The sequence below is a fragment of the Procambarus clarkii genome, chromosome 7 (genome assembly GCF_040958095.1).
Source record: "Procambarus clarkii isolate CNS0578487 chromosome 7, FALCON_Pclarkii_2.0, whole genome shotgun sequence".
Taxonomy (NCBI): Eukaryota; Metazoa; Arthropoda; class Malacostraca; order Decapoda; family Cambaridae; genus Procambarus; species Procambarus clarkii.
The window spans coordinates 15899064-15921493 of NC_091156.1; the positions used below are offsets into that span (position 1 = coordinate 15899064).

Consider the following 22430-nt stretch of genomic DNA (forward strand, 5'->3'; position numbering starts at 1 on the left):
TTGTTCATAGGCTTCTTAAATTCAAAAAAGCTCCTAAAGTATGGAAAACAATTAATATAGTTTAGCTTGAATTCAAGACTTACTAATACTGATACAGTACATTCCATTCTTTTTAAGTTTCTTAACAGACATTGTTGCAGTAACATAACTGCTAGTCAAATACAAAATTATGCAAATTTAAGAATAATCAGCTGTTTGTAGGAGCACGTATGTTATTGAAGATGGCAAAATCAAATCAAACAACTCTATTGCATGTTAAGGTTTGTGCTTTATAATTTTTAATATAAATAAAACAAAATCACAGGGTTTATGAACAATGAATACTTAAATGCTGGTAATTGGGTATCTGAAAAAAAAAATCGAAGCAAGAAATTTGGTTATGCTGAAAACCGTCTAAAACATTTGGTAAAACAGATGCTCAAATTTATTAGTTGACACAATTCATCCAGGAGCTGATGGTTCTAATAGAGAATTTATGTTTCTAGTGATGTATGTAAATAACACCTGAAACCTTAGTCTATCAGAGTTCACCTGGTAATTGTCAGGAACACAGGGAGGCACTTTATGGAGGGACTTGATTTCTGTGGGTAAGGAAGACGAACATTTCTGAGGTAAATGACATCTGGGACACCTCATCACATTTCTATGGGAATCATTCCCATAAGGCAGTTAATTTAAAGCACAGGATATTCCTCGTCTCAGGAAGTCAATATATACACTCAATTGTCACATTCCTCTAGAATGTTTTAAATATTTCACAAGCACTGGAAAATTTAAGGTACTTAAAAACAGCTTCCTGTAACAGGTCCACACAACAGATGGTGCACTGCAATAATTGGGATCAATATCATATGCTGCCAAGAAATTCTTGGAAGGTTATGACAATGTTTTGTGTTATTGGCACTGACATCTAGGCACATACTCAGATCATAGTATGCCAGTATTGTTCGCATTCCAAAGTTACACACACGTTTACATTGAAAGTCTTGTAAACCGAGTGATTATAAAAATGATAAATATCCATGCAGTCACTAGATGTCTTAGCTGCGACCCTTAAAATTCACTATCGGGTATGTCTTTGGTTCAAGGTTTTTGTCATTCATGCATTAACACAGAGAGAGAGAGACACACGTTTGCCATTCCTCTTGTTCAAATTTTGCATAGAGGAGCTTAGCATCCACAAGCAAGATAGGCTGAGCATGCTTCTTGGCACATGAGGAAGTTGGGAAGGATCATGCTGCAAGACAGAATTTTCTTCCGAGATAACCAGTTTTGAAGCATCACAATGAAGTGTGTTCATGAAAAAAAACACTAAATTAGTGTCTAGATTACTTGTTAACTAGTCGAACAGAATATCTAGACTAATTTATCTATTTCTGTTAACATGTATAACATGAACTTTAACATTGAATTAATACGTTCTACACGCTCAATATTCTGCTTAACAAGGTATCAAGTAATTAAGGCATTAATGAGAGGAAAATAATTACATTTCAATCAAATACCGAATCTCAAGAAAGCCACAATTTAAAAAAAAAAAAAAAAAAAAAAAAAAAAAAAAAGTGCACTAGTTAATTACAATTACAATGTGTTCATACTGGTTACCTATTTACTTCTATAAAAAAAAAAATTACCACAATTTCACTGTACCATTAAAACTTGAAATTATCAATATAACTATTTTTTGCTTTGTGAAGACAAGCTACAGTGCTCCCTCTAAAATCTAGATTATATTATTCCAGACCAGGTGTAAATTTACATGAATAATAATTTACATAAATTTCTGAATAATTCAAAATGTTTTGGCCATCACCAAATTTTCCAGATTTTTATATATAAATCTCAAAATGAAAATGAATCTTAAACATTTTCTATAATTATGCTTAATGGGTTTCCCACAGAACAATTTCTCTATGTTGCACTCTATGAAAATCTTTAAAAATGTTATCGGAGAAATATTAAAAGTTACTATTAAACCCTAATTTTTCAAATACAATAAGAGTGAATTTCATTATGTAAAACATAAATAATCTATCATATGACATATTTACAGAGAGATCCTATCAGTAGAGATATTTGACCCTCATCCCAAGTATTTTCCAAGAACCAACCACTTTCTTATTTCTCAAAAAGGTACCATTTCACTGACCCCTCTAATGCTGTAAAATGTAACAGGCCCAAAGACTTTCCCCACACCCAAAAGACTTTCTTTAGCTCAGATTGTGTATGAAATATCTTTGGAACCTATTCCAATAAATAAGATAATAGGGTCTTTTTCAAAATAACATTTTTAACACTTCCACCAAGCCACTTTCAAAATGAAAACTAGCCATATGATTTATTCTTAAATAAACCACCGAATTTCTCACCCTAAACATTTCTTTGGCTCATCCATCCTTTTTGTCCAGCCACTTGGGCTGGACGGTAGAGCTACAGTCTCAATTTATGCAGGTCGGCATTCAATCCCCAACCGTTCAAGTGGTTGGGCACAATCCCTTCCCCCCGCCCCCATCCCAAATCCTTATCTTGATCCCTTCCAGTGCTATATATAGTCGTAACGGCTTGGCGCTTTTCCCTGATAATTCCCTTAACTCCCCTCATCCACCTTTTCCCATGACCAAAACTATTTTATGAGCAACTTTATCCGTCTTTTTTTTTTTTATGAAAAATTTACCCTATGGAAGTCTGGATTTTCGAGTGAGCACTATAATCTGTTAAAACTTTAAAGTAAATATATTAAATACATAAAATTTACAAGAGGAAAGCTATGAATCTGTAGGAAAATTTAGAGAATAACCATTGATAAGAATAGTAGAAATTAAATATTTGTCAAATTACAACCACTCACTTTAGCAATAATCAAATAATATCACTCAATGCCACAAAATTTGCATGAAGATCCATCACACTTTTATGTTCTTTTGGGTGTCTAACATTATTTACAATATATGTTGTATACAACTCTCATTGAAGTTTGAAAACAAGATCATATTCAACAATATATATACCTCAGAGCCACAGGAGGAAAAGTTTCACATACATCAAATCAGTTGCCATTAATGATACTGTATTACTTTGGGAGAATCTTCATCACTTATTTTCAAGATGAGAATCAGTCAGTTTAAATTATAAGAGTTTTCAGTACTGGTAATCATCCGAGTCGGCATAATCAGGATAATCATCATCAACGTCCATGGGATCAGCGGCCAGGTTAGTGACAGTCGCCGAGAGCGGAGAGTGCTTGTTAAGGGCTCCTCCACTCCCTACGCCTCCCAGATTGTTCCTGCTGCCTCCGTTCGAGTCCAAGGCATCGTCACATCCCATCGATAACTCATCTTCGTCTCCGTAGAACCTGAAAATTTTAGATGAATGACTACAATACCCTCCTCACAAGCTCACTGACACACACAAATACTGTACATCAAGATCTGGATTCATCACACAAAATACTGGCTGGAAAACTGTTTACTATCTTAATAAAATCATAGTAACAGATATATTGTATATTAACAAAAAAAAAAAATGGTCTAGAGATTTCACATCAAGTATATATATGAGCACATTAAAGCAAATTCTGGGGTCACACAAAAAAAGAACAAGAAGTTGTTCAACATTAACCAAACAAACATGCTTTTGTCATCATCAAAAACGAAACTTATTTGTAAAAAAAAATTGAAAAACTGATTACTGTACTTCAAAAGTATATAAATTTACACATTCATCCTTCTCTCTCTCGAGAGAGAGCACAAGAGTATGACAGCACAAGAGAAAGGGATAGGGAGGAAAGTAATTATCAGGGGAAAGTACTAAGCCATTACTCCTCTATAGCACTTGGAAAGGGTCAGGATAAGGATTTGGGATGGGACAGGGGAAAGGAATGGTGCCCAACCACTTGGACTGTCGGGGATGGAAAACGCCCTGCATAAAGCAAGACCGTCATTCTACCGTCCAGCTCAGGTGGATAATGAGGGAGAGAAGGAATGAATGTGTAAATTTATTTACTTTTTATTCCAGATTTCATTCAATTTTGATTACATTATTATGTATATTGAAATGCACAACAATGTAATTACACCTTGTAAGGAGGGTGCCAAATGAACACCTGATCCAAGCACTAGACTAAGACTGAAAGCTGCCATACCTACATAGAAAATAGTAACGAGAGAGTGAGTGGCAGCAAGAGAGGGGCACAATTTGGAGGATTCTAGCTTTTTTACATACCTATTCTAGTTTTCTATTAAGAGTTTATCCTTTTGCTAGCCATAATTATTTATACAAATACACTGACTAGTCCAACCTAAGCACTATAAATAAATCTCAATACTGTACTGTAAATTTTTAACTTAATTATGACTTTCAATTACTGTTTTAAACTTTTTTTATCAAAGCTCTGCTATAAAGCAACATGATAATTTGAAAAGCTGTATTTTAGTAATCATGAGTTGTGTATTCTATATCAATAATAATTAATTAATTTTTGTATTTAAATATAATAAACACAATTGAGAAATAGACCGTTACAAAAAGGCCTTAAGCATGTTAGTGCTAGCTTCATAAAACAGAAAACAGTCATCCAGGTTGTCACACTCATAAGTAACTCTTCCTCTATATATGTGTGCCTATGTTTATGTATGTACTCGCCTACTTGTGCTTGCCGGGGTTAAGCTTCAGCTCTTTGGTCAACCATCAATCTACTGGTGTACAGATTCCTGAGCCTACTGGGCTCTATCATACCTACATTTGAAACTGTGTATGTAGTCAGCCTCTACCAAATCACTGCCTAATGCATTCCATTTGTTAATTACTATGATACTGAAAAAGTTCTTTCTAACATTCTAACATCTCTGTGGCTCACTTGGGTACTAAGTTTCTACTTGTGCTGGTTTCAGGAATTCCTCTTTGTAAACTTGGTCGATTCCTGTTAGAATTAAGTAAGTGGTGATCATATCACCTCTATTTCATCTATCTTCTAGTTTTAGCACATTTAATGCCTCTACTCTCTCCTCGTAACTCTTGTTTTTCAGTTCCGGAAGTCATTTTGTAGCATGCCGTTGCACCATTTCCAGTTTATCTGCTTTTTGAGATTTTAGCATCATACAACTGCTGCATCTTCCAATTTTGGTCGCACTAAAGTCATGAACAGTTTCTTTAGTATTTCACAATCCATGTAATTAGAAGCAAGTCTGAAGTTGGAAAGCGGCACATACACTCCTCTCAAAATGTTCTGTGTGTGTTCCTCTTACGTGTGTACTCAATTAGCTGTGCTTGCGGGGGATGAGCTTTGGCTCTTTGGTCCTGCCTCTCAACCGTCAATCTACTGGTGCACAGATTCCTGAGCTTCTCAAGCTCCATCATGTCTACATTTGAAACCGTGTATGGAGTCAGTCTCTACCACATCACTTCCTTCTACATTCCATTTACTAACTACTATGACACTGAAAAAGTTCTTTCTAATGTCTGTGGCTCATTTGGGTACTCAGCTCATGTGTCCCCTTGTGTATGTACCTACCTGTGTTAAATAGTTCATCCTTGTCTACCCTGTCAATTCCCGAGAATTTTGTATACGTGATCATGTTTCCCAGAGCTCTTCTGTCTTTCAGCAACGTGAGGTGCAGTTCCCGCAGCCTTTCCTCATAACTCATGCCTCTTGGTTCTGGGACTTGCCTAGTAGCATACCTCTGAACTTTTTCCAGCTTTGTCTTGTGCTTATGAGCTCCATGGTGGGATCACATACTCCAGGATTGGTCTTACATATGTGGTATATGAGGTTCTGAAAGATTCCTGACAGGTTTCTGAAGGCAGTTCTGATGTTAGCCTGATTGATACCGGGTTGGTTGCTTCACATATGCCACTAATGTTATTCTTTTGATGTGGGCTTCAAGAGACAGGTTTGGTGTGATATGAACTACATCTTTCTCTCTGTTTCATGAAGGACTTCATCTCCCATTTGGTATCCAGTGTCTGGCCTCCTATTTCTCTGCCTAGTTTCATTACCTTGCATTTACTTGGGTTGAACTTAGTAGCCACATGTTGGACCATTTGTTGTGTGTGTGTGTGTATGTATGTGTACAAGTATAATCACTAAGAACTCTTTTTGACCCAACCAGGATTCGAACACCTGCCACCCAGGATCACTTATTGGCATACAAAATACCGTAACCACTACACCAATCATTGTCTCCTTACATGTACAATATATACAGACCCGTACATCTCAATATACATTCACACTCACACTTGTGCACGCACGCACGCACGCGCGCACACACACACACACACACACACACACACACACACACACACACACACACACACACACACACACACACACACACACTTGAAAATGCAAATACTGTGCAAGTTGTCAAAAAGTCTACATGTAAATACATCTTATCCAAATGAAGCTAGATGCTATTGCTAAATTAATCAAGCATTTGTGATACTCTATAGCTCCAAAGAACTACTATTCCTGCCATAAAAAGAAATTTAACAATCTAATCATTTATAAAACCAGAGCATAGCATACAACACTTGAATTTTCAAAGAAAATGTATAATTTCAAAAAGTATGATTTAAAGTGATGCTATGGCTTTAGTGAAAATTGTAATGTCTACATATGAATAAAACCTCTAAGCTATGTTAGCTTAGAGGTTATATCTCTAAGCTATGTTACTGTTGGTAAAAAAAAATGCTATTTTGTGGGAAAAGGGCCAAAAAAATACAAACATCAAATTAATATTCTGCTCAATAACAATATTACAAGGCTAACCTGCCATTGCAGCGAGGCAGTGCACAAACAAATATGCCAAGTATCAAGTGAATGTAAATAAGTGGACACATTAACAAGAGAAAGGTGGTGAGGGCGCACACAAAGTACACAGCTGGCATGCAAGTGCCCAGGCAGGGACCGAGCCCCTACAGATGCACAAGCTTCCCACCTTATTATCTGTGCACCAGCCTCAAAGACTCTCCTCCACAATCCTGCAAGGTGCACCAAGCACTTAAGTTTCTCCACTACCTCCTCCACCATCATCTAATCTTCCACCCAAGAAGAACCTAAATGAAAAAAGTCAACAACCTACTTTTACCATCCTCATAGGGGGGGAAAGTCATTGATAACAAAGGATATGGGCATGGTGGGGGAGGGTCACAGTTAAAGCAACAAGGGTGTGCCACAGGAGGAGGGTGATGTGGTGGGTCATGAATGTCAAGGGACACTGCAACTTATTTATCAATAACTGAATCTACCACATGAAAATTAACTCAATTCATCAGTTTTTTTTAAAACAAATACAGTATATAAAAGAATAATTTTACTTTTATTTCATAAAACACTGTATTCCTCTCAAATTCAAATCTAATTCCTTATTACTACTAACAGGCTTCCTTAAGTATAAAAAAAAAATCTAGAATAAATTATATATTGATGTAACTTTAATTTAATAAATATTGAATTACAACATTGGTTATTTATCTACTTGTAATAAAGCACACATTACAAGTACAGTATTTTACATCGCATTGTACTGCATTATAAGAAAGAAAAATCAAAATAATTCATAAATATTATCTATGTATAGCTAAATAATATGGTTAATAAACGTAAGATGCTTTGAGAGGAATTTACATGAAAAAACTAGTATCAGAGCTGAAAAGTTGGGAGAAGGTAGAATACATAATAAAGCTCAAGATAAAAAAATATTTTTTCAGTTGTGGCATACCCTATGCAACAACAAAAGTTATTACAACACAGTAAGGCATTATGACTTATCATGTCGACTGCACACCAATACACTTACTCATGCTAATGTCGAAAATAACTTGCCTGACTATATAGATTGCTAATCCTTAAATGTCTATTCTGGAATGTGAATATTTTCTAGGTTTTTGCTTTTTTTATCTTGCTGAAAGAGGTAAAACATTAACTAGAATGACTGTCAACATAAAAACATTCACAATAAAGCTTAAACGTTCAATAAAGAATTACACGTTTGTGTAATTCAAACTTCAAGGCATTTCATTTTAAACTGTCATAATGTAGTTTATGTCCAATATAAAATAAATTCTGTATTAAGAAAAAAAAGAGAGAGAAGAAGGGTTAACAATCTCGGTTTATAGATTATGAAAAAATTATTAAATCGTTAAAAATTGAATTAATATTCTTAATTAACAATGAATGGCATATTTGTATTTTTGTTTTACTAAAGTATTCAAAATTTATATCCTAACTGCTATAACAGTATGTTTTATTAAATTAAGGCAATCTTCCATACTTAAAAGAAAGAATTTGAGCGCACATGAAAAGCACATACCCGAGCGGTACATTTTTCAGGGGTAAACATGAAAACTGTGCACGCTGAATCATACTGGTGAAAGGGACACTTGGAGACTACAAAATCCATTCCAGAATACAGATCCAGAGAGAAGGGCATTTACATGAAAACTCAAAGCCTTGCAAGGAAAGGAACCATGGCCTCAAGAAACAAAGCTGCATCCATGCTAACACCTAAGTAAGGCCACAAGATCTACTCGTACTAGAGTTGTGAGGACAAGTGTGCCTGACAGGCACATCAGGTTGCAGCTGATGCAGCAACCTGATGCAGCAATTGCTGATGCAGATTTGCTGCACAAAAATAGAGCATACAGGGTCATATTCAAGGAGACTGGCGCTTGTCTTGCACTCAACACACTCAAGATGAGCAACCTTCAAATCAAACACCATAGTACACAAGAACATCTGCTGTTTCCACAATTAGAAAACAAAGAAATACCTGCTATCTAGGAAGAAATTAGTACAGCAGGTACTACAGACCAAGCTACATAAAGACCCAAACTCAAAATAATCCATGTTTAGGTCAAAAGCATGAACCCCAACACAACAGGAACAATAGAAGATCCTGATTGTCTAAACAGGGAGGGGAAACAAAGAACCAGTTTCATCTTCCCCTGAGAAGGATCGTGAAATGGGATACACAATCCACATCTGGAAATACATGGGACCTGATAACCAGTCAAAGAAAGGTAAAATGGAAACTAGGATGGCTCCTTCATTAAAACCTCAGACTGGGCCACATAGCCCACCTGGGATGATGATGGAGTGGCTACTGATACAGGCCAAGGAAGTAGAGCCCATCCTCAGGCCACCTTACCTCGAGATGGTTACCTTGAGATGTTTTCGGGGCTTAGCGTCCCCGCGGCCCGGTCCTCGACCAGGCCTCCTCGTTACCAGTAAATAGGGAACATTCAGAAGCAATTTAGCTTCCCCAAGGAAGGAGGAATAACTTCCTCTCAGAAGAAGGAGGCAGCGGTTCTGGGCAAAGCTTGTAATTACCAAACAAACCATTTGTGGAAAGAGGAAGAACCAACTCTATACTTCCAAACATACTTGAGCAAGGACATGCAGTGTACTTGCTGGAGTAGGCCAAGTTTTAATTCTTTTTTATCCTGACTTTCATTCTTCAATCACTTTGTGTACTGTACAGACTCCTGAGCCCCTTGACTTCTGCAATGTTTACGTGTGAACTTGTGAATGCAGTTTGCCTCCTTTATTCCCTTGCACATTCCATTTGTTCACTATTTTGATAATGAAAAAATATTTTCAAAGTCTGTCATTCATTTGAGTAAAGTAATTAGAGTAATACAGTAAGACATGGTCAAAAGAATTGCAACCGGGAGTGCTACTGCCCTCACACGGATCCCACAGCCTCTCTCAGACACAAACCGGGGTTTTACACAATTCCCCCCCCCCCCATGCACCCGGGCTCTGTCAACCAGATGTTCTACCTCTCTGCCCTTACTTCAATACACACACAAATCACAATAGCGTGATATATCAAATGAACAAATCCACAGGGGACGTGACGAGGGTTCGAACCTATGTCTGGGATGATCCCAGATATAGATTCAAACCCTCATCACGGCCCTTGTGGATTTGTTCATTTAATAATAATTATGTTCAAGTACCACCAATACCAAACAACCTATCCTTGTCTGTCCTATCTATGAGAATTTAGAATGCAGTGATCACATCTTCCCATACTCTTCTCTTCCAGTGACATTATGTATTATTTACAGAGAGTTTTCTCGTAACTTATATCTTCAGCTTGGATTTATGTTAACAAGATAAGAACTACATGCTAGCACTGTACATTCCACAATTCGTCTGGTATGTGGCATGTATCATCCTGAATTACTCTTATTTTAAAAAAACATTCATTTGATTAGGGTTTTAAAAAAAACATTTTGGAGATATTAGCCCCTGGTATTTTTCCTAAGATTCTACAAGGCTATCCTCTCCCATATGGTACTCTGTGTTCAACCTCCTGATCCCAGCATTCAGCTTCATTGCTTTGCATTTGCTAAAGTTAAACAATGTACATGAAACAAATATGTAAATTACTTGGCAAAACTTACATGTCGTCTTGGTGATCTGCTCCTCCTTCTTCGGCAACTAAAAGCTCATATTCTTCGGCAGCATAACGATCCCAGTCGGATACCTGCAGAAACTGGTCAAGGTCAGGCACACATGCTTAAACCTTGTAGAGCTAATCAGTTATATAAATGGCTTTATGGAAGTGTTATGAGGAATAAAAATAGAACATTACATGTTCAAATTGCTGACATTATAAAACTTTCACAGTACGTTAACAAATTAAGAAATTGCCTCATTCTGTTGTTACAATGCAATAATTGTAATAGCACTGTAATAATCACTCAAAGAGTTGCAGCTTAAACTGAAATTCACACAAATGCTTTCATTATTAATCAGACTTAAGCTAGCAAATCACTCAAACTTTTTATTAACTACCAATTACTGGATTTACTCGAGTCCAGAAAGCAGGAAAGATTAATAAAATATTGATCAGAGAAAATCTACGGAGCAGGAAAGTGGGATCGAACCAGTGATTTCATTGTGTATGATTAATCAGGTTTCTGTCATCATTTAAGCTAGAGGTGGCTGAAATCACCAATGGAAAATGTATTTTAAAAGAATATGTTAGAAAAGTGGTTTTGTAATTGACGTTATGATAAAAGTACGAGCGAGTTATGTGCATCAAAAAGAGATACAAACATGCCCAAGTTTAAGATCTTAGAGGAAGGATCATGAGATATATCACCAGGCAACATATGTGAGTTGATGTAAAATAAAGTAGTACGTGTAATAAAACAATCTACGTGTTATGAAACAATTTGCAGAAACGGCATCAGAGACAAGAATACACACAAGATTGAGTCAAACACTTTCTGGCTCTTGCAGTACTATAACTTTGCCCTACCTAGGAGCCTAACCCATTAAAATAAAATTGTTAAGGCATTATGCATTAACATGTTCAGAACAGTACGTGTGAAAGCCTAAATGTTTTAATAGAATACCCAAGCCAATAGTAATTGGACAAAACTACAAAATACAGTACAATAAAAAGATGCAAGAAAATTAATGATAACTTGAGCAATCCACCAATAATAAAAAGGTAGACTGACATTTTTCTTTAACATGTAGGCAATTATAAAATGAATTTGCTAATTGCAGCAGTTTCAACATACCTCTGGTCCGTCATCATCAGCACGGTGGGAGGCAAATGGATCACGTTGCTCATGGTCCAAATATTTCTCCAGGTTGAAAAATGTGTCAAAGAATATGGGAGTCATTCGACACTTTTTCAGATCCCTGAGTGAGATCTTGTCAATTTCCTCTGGTCTAACCATATCTAGCATCTGTAAAAAATCATTATAAGATCTTTAATGCATTTTCAAACAATTAGCTAATAAATATTCCATAAATATAAAATATTAAAGAAAATATTTACTGAGAAACTTACCCTATCATTAACCCTACCCTCACTAGCAGTTACTTCAAGACAACAATTTAATGGGAGAAATTACAAAATATGCCAAAAATTCAATTTCACACACACAATGTCCTTTTTCAGTAGACTGACTTTTTTTTTACCTTATACTGTACAGATAAAAAATTAAACATCCTTTATTCATTTACCTGACAAAGACAATCATGAAAAGGTAGAGTTTCAATGCCCAAAGCTTCCATACGCTGCAACTGTTCTTCATAGAAGTATTCCAGCTCGTACATAGATAGGTAACCATCTCCATCAAGGTCCATGCATCTAGTTGGAAATAATTTTTATATTGTGAGATCATTAATATTTTCAGGGGCTTTAAATGACTTACTTTGTATGATTAAAAGTATAATATACAGTAAATATACAGTAAATATATATTTTTATTAAGATATGCAGTGCTTATGTTTGCTTTCTTTTGTAATTGTATTTTGCGTTTACCTAAACCAATACTCTATAGCTGTTGGATGCCGTTTGTCTTCTTCAGAAATTAAGAACCACACAAATTCTTGGTAACCCATGCGATCTTGTTTCTGCAGCCGTCCTCTTGTCACTGCTCCACTAAATATACGCTCAATCATACGCCAAGAGAGTGCTGAAAGAAAAAATTTCATATTTAAAAGTTTATTAAAAGTCGTAAGTTACTTAACTAATAGATTATTTTATAAATCAAAATGAATAATATAACTTACCTCGTTCATTGTGTTTGGCCAGATCATGCTTGTCAATGAACAAATCATGATCGGTGTCCAGTTCCCAGAACTTGCAATAAATGACATAGAAGTGTTCATAGCTAAAGTAATCTGTGATTTGGTTAATATCTTCTTCCTCATCTAAATAGATTATAACCTGTGGAAAAGTAAAAGATTGAGATCAGGTAAAAATGTAGTTACATCAATAAAGTTACAGTATTCAGCATCATTTAACTCTTTAACAGCTCCGCGAATTAAAAGTCCTACATCATGGTGCTCGTGACAAAAAAAAAATAAAACCACAATTAGCAGTTTGAACACAGGAGGCAACCATAGATAGTGAATGAAGTCATTTACAGTCTCCGTGGTGTAGTGGTAAGACACTCGCCTGGCGTTCCGCGAGCGCTATGTCATGGGTTCGTATCCTGGCCGGGGAGGATTTACTGGGTGCAATTCCTTAACTGTAGCCTCTGTTTAACGCAACAGTAAAATGTGTACTTGGATGAAAAAACGATTCTTCGCGGCGGGGATCGTATTCCAGGGACCTGCCCGAAACGCTACGCGTACTAGTGGCTGTACAAGAATGTAACAACTCTTGTATATATCTCAAAAAAAAAAAAAAAAAAAAAAAAAAAAAAAAAAAAAAAAAAAAAAAAAAAAAAAAAATTTAAGGGTTAAAGATTTATAGTTAAAAGGCATTTCCAGTCAAAAAACAAAAATCCTGAAAAGAATGATAAATGTTCAAATCATTTCTGAGCAATCTGTCTTATCCAAAATTACAAAGTTATCATTAACCATCATTAACACAGACAAATAAAACTACCCGATGGTGGTTTCAAGCTTCACCATTCTCACAGCCCAGTCTTGCCAGGCATTCATAGCTGATGTTTCTTAAGATTTGTACATTAATCATTGTACTGCGCAGAGCACCCTAATGCGCGCTGAGAGTTGTGCTACAATACAGTATTTTTTTTAATTAGGCTATATTTTAATGTTTTTTAATGTTTTCATCACTCTGTGTTTTGAAATGAAAATGGTTGAGTTTTGGAAACATTTTGACATTAACTTTACCTGAACATTTATAAAAACAACAAAAATATGTCTTTGACAATTACTGTACTATAAAGTTTTTGCCAAAACCAGGTGCCCAGTGCGGTAGTTAAAACAATCTTTATCACACTTCTTTAAAAATTAAGCCACAGCAGTTTCAATGAAAGTACTGTACTGTACATAAAAATTTACATTTGCCCAATGAATTCCACAAATTAAGTTGAATCTTCATCAATTAAAAATGATAAAGATGGCTTTAAACCCTTTGTAGATGATTTCCATTCTAGTACCGAGTGAAAACATCAGTAGCACGAAGGCAAATTTCCATAACAGTACTTGACTATTATTTCTTACTTCAGAGTAAAAAATTGATCATGTTACACCTGGTATACAAAAAGAACACATGCATGCACAATAACCATATTTCTGGAGACGTGGGGCCAGATTCACGAAAGCACTTACGCAAGCACTTACGAACCTGTACATCTTTTCTCAATCTTTGGCAGCTTTGTTTCCAATTATTAAACAGTTAATGAGCTCCGAAGCACCAGGAGGCTGTTTATAACAATAAAAACAGTTGAATGGGAAGTTTTCATGCTTGTAAACTGTTTAATAAATGTAACCAAAGCCATCAAAGATTGAGGAAAGACGTACTCGTTCGTAAGTACTTGCGTAAGTGCTTTCGTGAATCTGGCCCAAGTTATCCTAAACGAGTATTTATACTTTGATATTTTAACAGTTTATTAATAAACTGTTAAGTATGCACTAAAAAGTGAATATAAATACGTGAAAAGTGTGAATATAAAGTGAATATAAAAAGTAATAATAAATACATTATTGTATTTATGTAAAATATTTAATAATTTTTTTGTTTCTTTATACATTATGCCTTATCTAATGCAATTCTTTCAATATATTTTATCATATCCAAAATTTCACCTGGTGGTTAACCACATTCCATAAATATTACCCTAAAAAGGGTTATGACATTTAAAAGAATCCTTATCATTCATCACAACTTCAATAAGATCTATTGAAAAAGTTATGGTATATGTACAAGTGAATGACAAATTTCACATGTTTACAAAAGAAAAGGATATACAACTTACTTGTAACAAATTAGATCTCCTAAGCTCTGGCAAAGTTATTCTGCCCGACCAAGATCTATTTACACAATAATATATTCTTGCTATGACCTGCAATGAAAGAAGTGGATAAAATGTAAACATTTATTATCTAACAGTACTGTCCTGTACTGATTTTAAATCATATATCAAACCTAAATGTTTAATGTGGTAAACATCCTGGATGGTTAAGTTCCAGAGACAAATTTATCTACATAGAGACTGGATGAAAAATTAAAGTTTAACTGTTAGTTTCAATGTTTGCAAAACAGCTCATGTTTATATTCTAGTGATAATATAAATGCTCTACAGAAATGACAGGTATAGTGCCAATTTCATTCTTCTATCAGTGATTTGCCGGGTATATGGAATTGATACCTGATCATCATTACCCTATTTCAAATTTTCATAGGGTGGAGATGCATTAGCCCAAAAGATATGTTGAATATAACAAAATAGGTTAAGAATGTTAATGATACAGTACTCATAAAAGATACTCATTCATCATATCTTCCACTCTACACACCATGGAACCTCTGAATCAACACGCACACAGTCTCCAGTACTCGCACCCCTGCCTTTCTCGTTTCCCATGTCTAATAATCTACATGGCATTTTCCTTCCCCAATCTTCGAGTTTCCTTTATCACTATCATTATTATTCAATGTAAAATTCTCATTTTTGTTTATAGAACAATATGAAATGGCAAATGCTTGCAGTTATCTTTGTGCAACTTTCCATGGTGATTTTTGATAGGATGAGGAGTGACAGTGGTGGGTTGGGGTTGACCATTTTAGGCAGGATTATCTCTTACTGTAACAACAAATGACCCTCTATGAAGTAAAATGGTGTTCCCATAGAGTTTTCCACCAGACAGTTAGAAATGTTTGTCTTCACATAGTCAAGGGTACCTGCATAAATGCAGATGTACCCAAAGTGTTAATAAAAAAAAATATAGGGATTTTTTTGTATCACTGCTACCTTATTCACTCTTGTGTTCATGATGATATCCTCAAAATGCACCCAGAGTTTGCCAGTGCAGAATACTGATCACATGGCCCTGAATGACTAACCATCCTGTGTGATGGGGATTTTTAGCATCACATACATGTAGTTAATTCTTGATACACTGTACTCCCCTTTTCTATAGTCTACATTAGCAGCACAATGTAGATGTAACTAAATACGTTAATAAAAAAAAATTCTTTACCTGTACCCCACTAGCCAAGTACTGTATACATTTCTACCTCGGACTCAATTTTAAGAACAGAATCGGGAATAGATCACACAATTACTTCCACTCATATGATGTAGTTCTAATCAGACTATAACAGTAAAAAAAAAAAAAAAAATCCTCCCCTCTTAATTTTGGCTAGAGGCATCACTGATGCATACAACTAAACTGTCATGTGATACAAAACAGAACTCACAGTGTGAACATATCTGGAGTGGAACTCTGTGGCCTCCTTAAGGAAGGTTAGCCCAGGGTGTGTGTCCACCACATCCTGGATCATGCTGAGGAAGTCCTCAGGCATGAGGTAGTTTCGCATGCCACGACTCAACACCCGCACAAACCGAGAGGCCATATCGTGACAAGTAGAAATAACTCTGCAATGATTGTATCAAATCACATTCAAGGTTATGAGCTTAGCAGCCACAATGCAAATATTTATTTTATATTTCTGCAATTATATGTAACAATAATTAACCGAGATACAGTTTAATAACTAAATATTTACTTTACCGTTCAAAATTGTACACGTAAGTTACACAATTTTAAGAAAAATGAGACTAGATTTTAGCATGGTAACAAATATATGTTTGCAATATTATACTGAATTAAAATTCAATATTTTAAACGAAGTACCAGTAATTACTATTTCACTCAAACTATATAGTGGTACCTTGATTTTTTTAATTTAATCCATTCCCAGAGACAGCTCGTAAACCGAAAATTCGCAAACCGAAAAGAATTTTCCCCATAAGAAATAATGTACAGTAAATTGAATTAATCCGTTCACACTCCCAAAAATATTAATTTTAAAATATATTTCATACATAATACACACTAATATTTTGTAATGTAATATATACAAGTAATAGCTTACTTTTATTGATGACTTGTTGGCGTATGTTAGATAGTGAGGAGGGGGGAGGAGAGGTGTTAGTGTTTGGAAGGGGAGTCCCCTTCCATTGTTACATCAGGCAGTGATGACTTCTCTGGGGTACTCTCTCTCCTATGTTTTGCCTGCATAACACTAGGACCTGGTTGTGGCTCACTGCTTGTTTTTCTCACTAAGAACCTTTCCATAGAGACTTGTTTTTCCCTACGTCTTAACACTTGTCTGTAGCGAGACATCGCATTCATTCACTCTGAATAAACGTAGGGAAAAACAAGTGTCCTTAGACAGATACTTAGTAAGACAAGCAAGCAGTGACCCACAACCAGGTCCTAGTGGTATGCAGGCAAAACGTAGGGAAGAGAGAATATCCCAGAGAAGTCATCACTGCCTGATGTTATAATGGAAGGGGACTCCCCTTTCAAACAGTAACACTCCCCCTCCCACTTCCCCCCGCTTCCTCCTCACCGCCTTCCTTATGCCAAAGAGTGTCCCAATAATGATAAGATAGACTGTACATACTGTATTGTAACTGGTACAAAAAGTGTGGTATTCAGCATAAAATATATTTTTCAGTTAAAATTTTTGGGGGTGTCGAACGGATTAATTCAATTTACATTATTTCTTATGGGAAAATTAGTTTCGCGTTACAAATTTTCGAGTTACGACCCATCTCTGGGAACAGATTAAATTCATAAATGGAGGGACAGTAAGCACTGTACTTGAAAATAAATTTGAACATGAAAGCAATAAAACATTTAGTTTTATTATAAAATTATTATAAGATTAATAATTTTCCAAACATTTACATCTGGAATGCTTTAAGATTTACCAAATACAAGTTAGGATAGTTTACTATATTTACTATTAAATACAAGTTTCCCAAATACTAATGCACTGTAATATCGACAGAGACTAACCGGTTCCAGTAATCAACAAACTGTTCCTGCGTGAGGTAGCCCAGCTTATCCCCGCCAGCGGCGATGAAGAGGGGGGCCTTCCAGTAGAGGGGCAGTTGGCAGGCCCGCATAATAGGCCCCATATTTTCCCGTGTTACTTGGCCCCCCTGCTCCCGGAACACAGCGTTCACGTGCGATAGCGCCTGCTCCTGTGTCACTTGGCTTGATGGTCGACCCATTGGATAATAGAATCTGTCAAGATGTGCAGGGGAAATTATTAGTGTTACACATATAATTACTGTTTGAAAATTAACACGTGTAATCTATTATGTACATATACCTTAAAAGAATTTTAAATACTGTAATCATGTTTAAATGACATGAATTATTTAAATATTGGGAATAGGTGACAAAAGTAAAACTTTTTTAGTTATAGAATCAGGAAGCGAGTGTTGGATGGGTGCACGGTGAGAAGTGAGGGGCGGGAGGATGGGAAGCAGGAAGGAACGGAAGGAGTAACTGCCAGAAAGTGTGAAAGGTCTACCCCTCCCCCTCCCTCCCTCCCTACCCTCACACCCAGGTCAGGTGTAGAGACTGGGGTCACGGGTCACCCCACAGTCTCTCACCCCCACACTGCCGTAACTCCTCCACTCACCCACACTCTCTCACCCCCGATCACCGACGACTCAAATGACTTAAAAGTGCTAATCTTAATTATTTTCTCCCGCTCGCTCTCTCCGTCCGTGTCAGCGAGGTAATTCGGATAAGAATGATGGAATACAACCTCCTGGCCTCCCTGAACACTCCGCCCCACCTTCCTCTCATCCGTACTCTTCTGGCGTGAATTAAGAAGCGGAGATGAGAGGCTTGTCAGCATCATTCCGCATTTCAATCCACGATGAACAAGCCTTTTGGAGAGTGTTGTACATGCTGCTATGGCGGTGTGTCCACTCACAAGATGAGTGGCGCTGCCCAATAAACTCGCCCCTCGGGGCAAAATTTACAATAAAATTAAGAACTTCACGCTGGCTACCCATCCCCACTTCTGGGTTCCATAGACTCAGGGTTCACCAACGCTTATAACAACCCGTGCGACTCAGACTGTTCACGGGAGACATCTCCCGTCACGCAGGGTACAGTCGCACCTCCACAGATCTCCAGTATCAGCTCTTGATACTGGTAATGGCTCAAAAGGGCCACCACTTACGGGCTATTCATGCCCGTGCCACCTTTTGGGTGGCTTAATCTGCATCAATCATCAATCAATCTTCAGACTATTGTGGTAAGCTTGCGTCAAAACACGCATGACAGACGTACAAGGATGGTAATAGACCCGGCAAGAAGCTTATCAATAACATTATCTTAATTATCTTCAAAGGTAATTACGAGACGAAGATAATGACAGAGGATACCAGCAACAAAATAGTTTCCACCTGCCGGAAGAGAAAGCAAAAATAGCATAACAAACTTGAGGATTATGAATTATATCAAGACATGCTTTCACACAGCCAATGAAGACGCCTTTGTTGAGGCTACGGCACAAACTACCTCATTACCACTTTCTCCCACCATTAGCATTATTATATATATATATATATATATATATATATATATATATATATATATATATATATATATATATATATATATATATATATATATATATATATATATATATATATATATATATATATATATATATATATATATATATATATATATATATATATATATATATATATATATATATATGTCGTACCTAGTAGCCAGAACGCACTTCTCAGCCTACTATGCAAGGCCCGATTTGCCTAATAAGCCAAGTTTTCATGAATTAATTGTTTTTCGACTACCTAACCTACCTAACCTAACCTAACCTAACTTTTTCTGCCACCTAACCTAACCTAACTTATTAAGATAGGTTAGGTTAGGTAGGGTTGGTTAGGTTCGGTCATATATCTACATTAATTTTAACTTCAATAAAAAAAAATTGACCTCGTACATAATGAAATGGTTAGCTTTATCATTTCATAAGAAAAAAATTAGAGAAAATATATTAAATCAGGAAAACTTGGCTTATTAGGCAAATCGGGCCTTGCATAGTAGGCCGAGAAGTGCATTCTGGCTACTAGGTACGATATATATATATATATATATATATATATATATATATATATATATATAGATATATATATATATATATATATATATATATATATATATATATATATATATATGTCGTACCTAGTAGCCAGAACGCACTTTTATGCCTACTATGCAAGGCCCGATTTGCCTAATAAGCCAAGTTTTCCTGAATTAATTGTTTTTCGACAACCTAACCTACCTAACCTAACCTAACCTAACTTTTTCGGCTACCTCACCTAACCTAACCTCTAAAGATAGGTTAGGTTAGGTTAGGTAGGGTTAGTTAGGTTTGGTCATATATCTATGTTAATTTTAACTCCAATAAAAAAAAATTGACCTCATACATAATGAAATGGGTAGCTTTATCATTTCATAAGAAAAAAAAATAGAGAAAATATATTAATTCAGGAAAACTTGGCTTATTAGGCAAATCTGGCCTTGCATATTAGGCTGACAAGTGAGTTCTGGCTACTAGGTACGACATATATATATATATATATATATATATATATGTCGTACCTAGTAGCCAGAACGCACTTCTCGGCCTACTATGCAAGGTCCAATTTATACTACCTCCACCAGCCTGCTCTGTTCTGACCCTACACCAGCCTGCTCTGTTCTGGCCCTGCACCAGCCTGCTCTGTTCTGGCCCTGCACCAGCCTGCTCTGTACTGGCCCTGCACCAGCCTGCTCTGTTCTGGCCCTGCACCAGCCTGCTCTGTTCTGGCCCTGCACCAGCCTGCTCTGTTCCGGCCCTGCACCAGCCTGCTCTGTTCTGGCCCTGCACCAGCCTGCTCTGTTCTGACCCTGCACCAGCCTGCTCTGTTCTGACCTTACACCAGCCTGCTCTGTTCTGACCCTACACCAGCCTGCTCTGTTCTGGCCCTGCACCAGCCTGCTCTGTTCTGGCCCTGCACCAGCCTGCTCTGTTCCGACCCTACACCAGCCTGCTCTGTTCCGACCCTACACAGTTCTTGTCACATGACGTGGCGTGACCCAACATATGTGTACACACTGGCTGTATACCTTCCAATGAAACATCTTGGAACTGCACGACTTCCCAGCAGTTGATTGCTGGGGAGTTGATTGAGCTGCAGTACACTCATGAGTTACTATACAGGGTCAAATGTAATCTTCAAATTAAAAGACACAAAGAATACTTGACAGTCAAATCGAATGAAATCCTGTTATGAGGTTCTATTCCTCAGCAGTTTTTCTCATTAAGAACTTAAGAGTGTCGTGGTGAGCAGCGACTCGAGGGCCAGAGATCAAGGCATCAGTGCAGGAAGTAAGAGTAACAAGAGTGCTGGGCGCCACCAGGACCAGCATCAGAAACACAAACAGGAATGTCACCCTTGTTATAGATTCAGCTACTCGAAACAAGTGCCAAGTAGCACGGGCTACTTGGAAGCCCTTGGGCCGCTCCAAGCAACAGCCTAGTGAACCAAACTCTCAAGTCAAGCCTGGCCTCGGGCCGGGCTTGGGGAGTAGAAGAACTCCCAGAACCCCATCAACCAGGTATCAACCAGGCTATGGTGAGCCCGCAGCTTACCTGGCACAGGAGCGGTGCTGTCGGAATGTCACCCTCCAGCTGAATCTAAATAGCATCAATGAGACTCCACTTGCGCTAACCACGCTGTGCATTCCCGGTCCCATTACTACACAATGCGCAGAGAAATTAGTGAAAGATGACGTGGCTGGATGAAAAACGACTTGGCCGCCTTCCTAGGACAGACTGGCGAGGTAGATGGATGAATGCAGGACGGATTTAAGCGGGACCCGCTTAGTGAGGACTAACATGCTCAACTTAGCCAGCCTATTCGTTAAAAAAAAGTATCCGGAAAATATATTAAAAAATAATACCTGGTTGATACCTGCTTGTTCTGGGAGTTGTTCTACTCCCCAAGCCCGGCCCGAGGCCAGACTTGACTTGTGAGAGTTTGGTCCACCAGGCTGTTGCTTGGAGCGGCCCGCAGACCCACCACAGCCCCGGTTGGTCTGGCACTCCTTGAAGGAAACAATCTAGTTTCCTCTTGAAGAATACCGGTAAAAAATCTGTACAAAATACGAGGAAGACTGACCTGGGAATGAGGAGGTTCTTGGTGGCTTTGGTGTGGCGTCGCGAGGTGTTGGTGGTCCTGGGGGAGTGGACCGGAGAGCCCGGGGAGGCGGCCAGCCCCAGGGGAGAGCCCGGGGCGGCAGGGTGGGCGTTCTGCTGGTGAGTTGGGCTGGTGGTGGGCGTGGTGCTGGTCGGGGTGGTGGGCGAGAGCGACGACACCGGCGAGCTGCCCCCCGACGCTGACAAGGGGCGGGCATTCTCCTTCTGGCCCGCGCTGTTCTCCCGCACGTACGTCTGCAACAACAACAACAACACTATGTAAACACCGAAGTATAATGCAGGCGATGAGTCACAATAACGTGGCTAAAGTATGATGACAAGACCACACACTAGAAGGTGAAGGGACGACGACGTTTCGGTCCGTCCTGGACCATTCTCAAGTCGATTGTGACCATTCTCAAGACAATCGACTTGAGAATGGTCCAGGAC

The 22430-nt window shown here is 37.6% G+C and overlaps 2 protein-coding genes across 6 annotated transcripts in view; both read right to left on the reverse strand.

Annotated features, from left to right (window-relative positions):
- LOC138356891 (uncharacterized) overlaps positions 1–22430 on the reverse strand; it is a 418031-nt gene that overhangs the window by 145245 nt on the left and 250356 nt on the right. The gene's annotated exons all lie outside the window — the stretch shown is intronic.
- LOC123765521 (serine/threonine-protein phosphatase 2A regulatory subunit B'' subunit beta) lies at positions 2570–22230 on the reverse strand. 5 transcript variants are annotated; one of them, XM_069313260.1, is made up of 11 exons: positions 21964–22096; positions 17762–17992; positions 16152–16329; positions 14707–14793; positions 12548–12704; positions 12297–12450; positions 11996–12122; positions 11545–11715; positions 10414–10496; positions 6939–6981; positions 3217–3352 (listed from the first exon to the last, which is right to left on the reverse strand). In XM_069313260.1, exons 2-10 carry the CDS (start codon positions 17977–17979, stop codon positions 6960–6962), a joined length of 1197 nt encoding a protein of 398 aa, XP_069169361.1. In that variant the 5' UTR covers positions 17980–17992; positions 21964–22096; the 3' UTR covers positions 3217–3352; positions 6939–6959. The 5 variants fall into 5 exon arrangements, with proteins under 5 accessions (XP_069169344.1, XP_069169350.1, XP_069169361.1 ...); XM_069313253.1 differs by having other exon boundaries at positions 10414–10505; XM_069313243.1 differs by lacking the exon at positions 6939–6981 and having other exon boundaries at positions 2570–3352; positions 10414–10505; positions 21964–22230.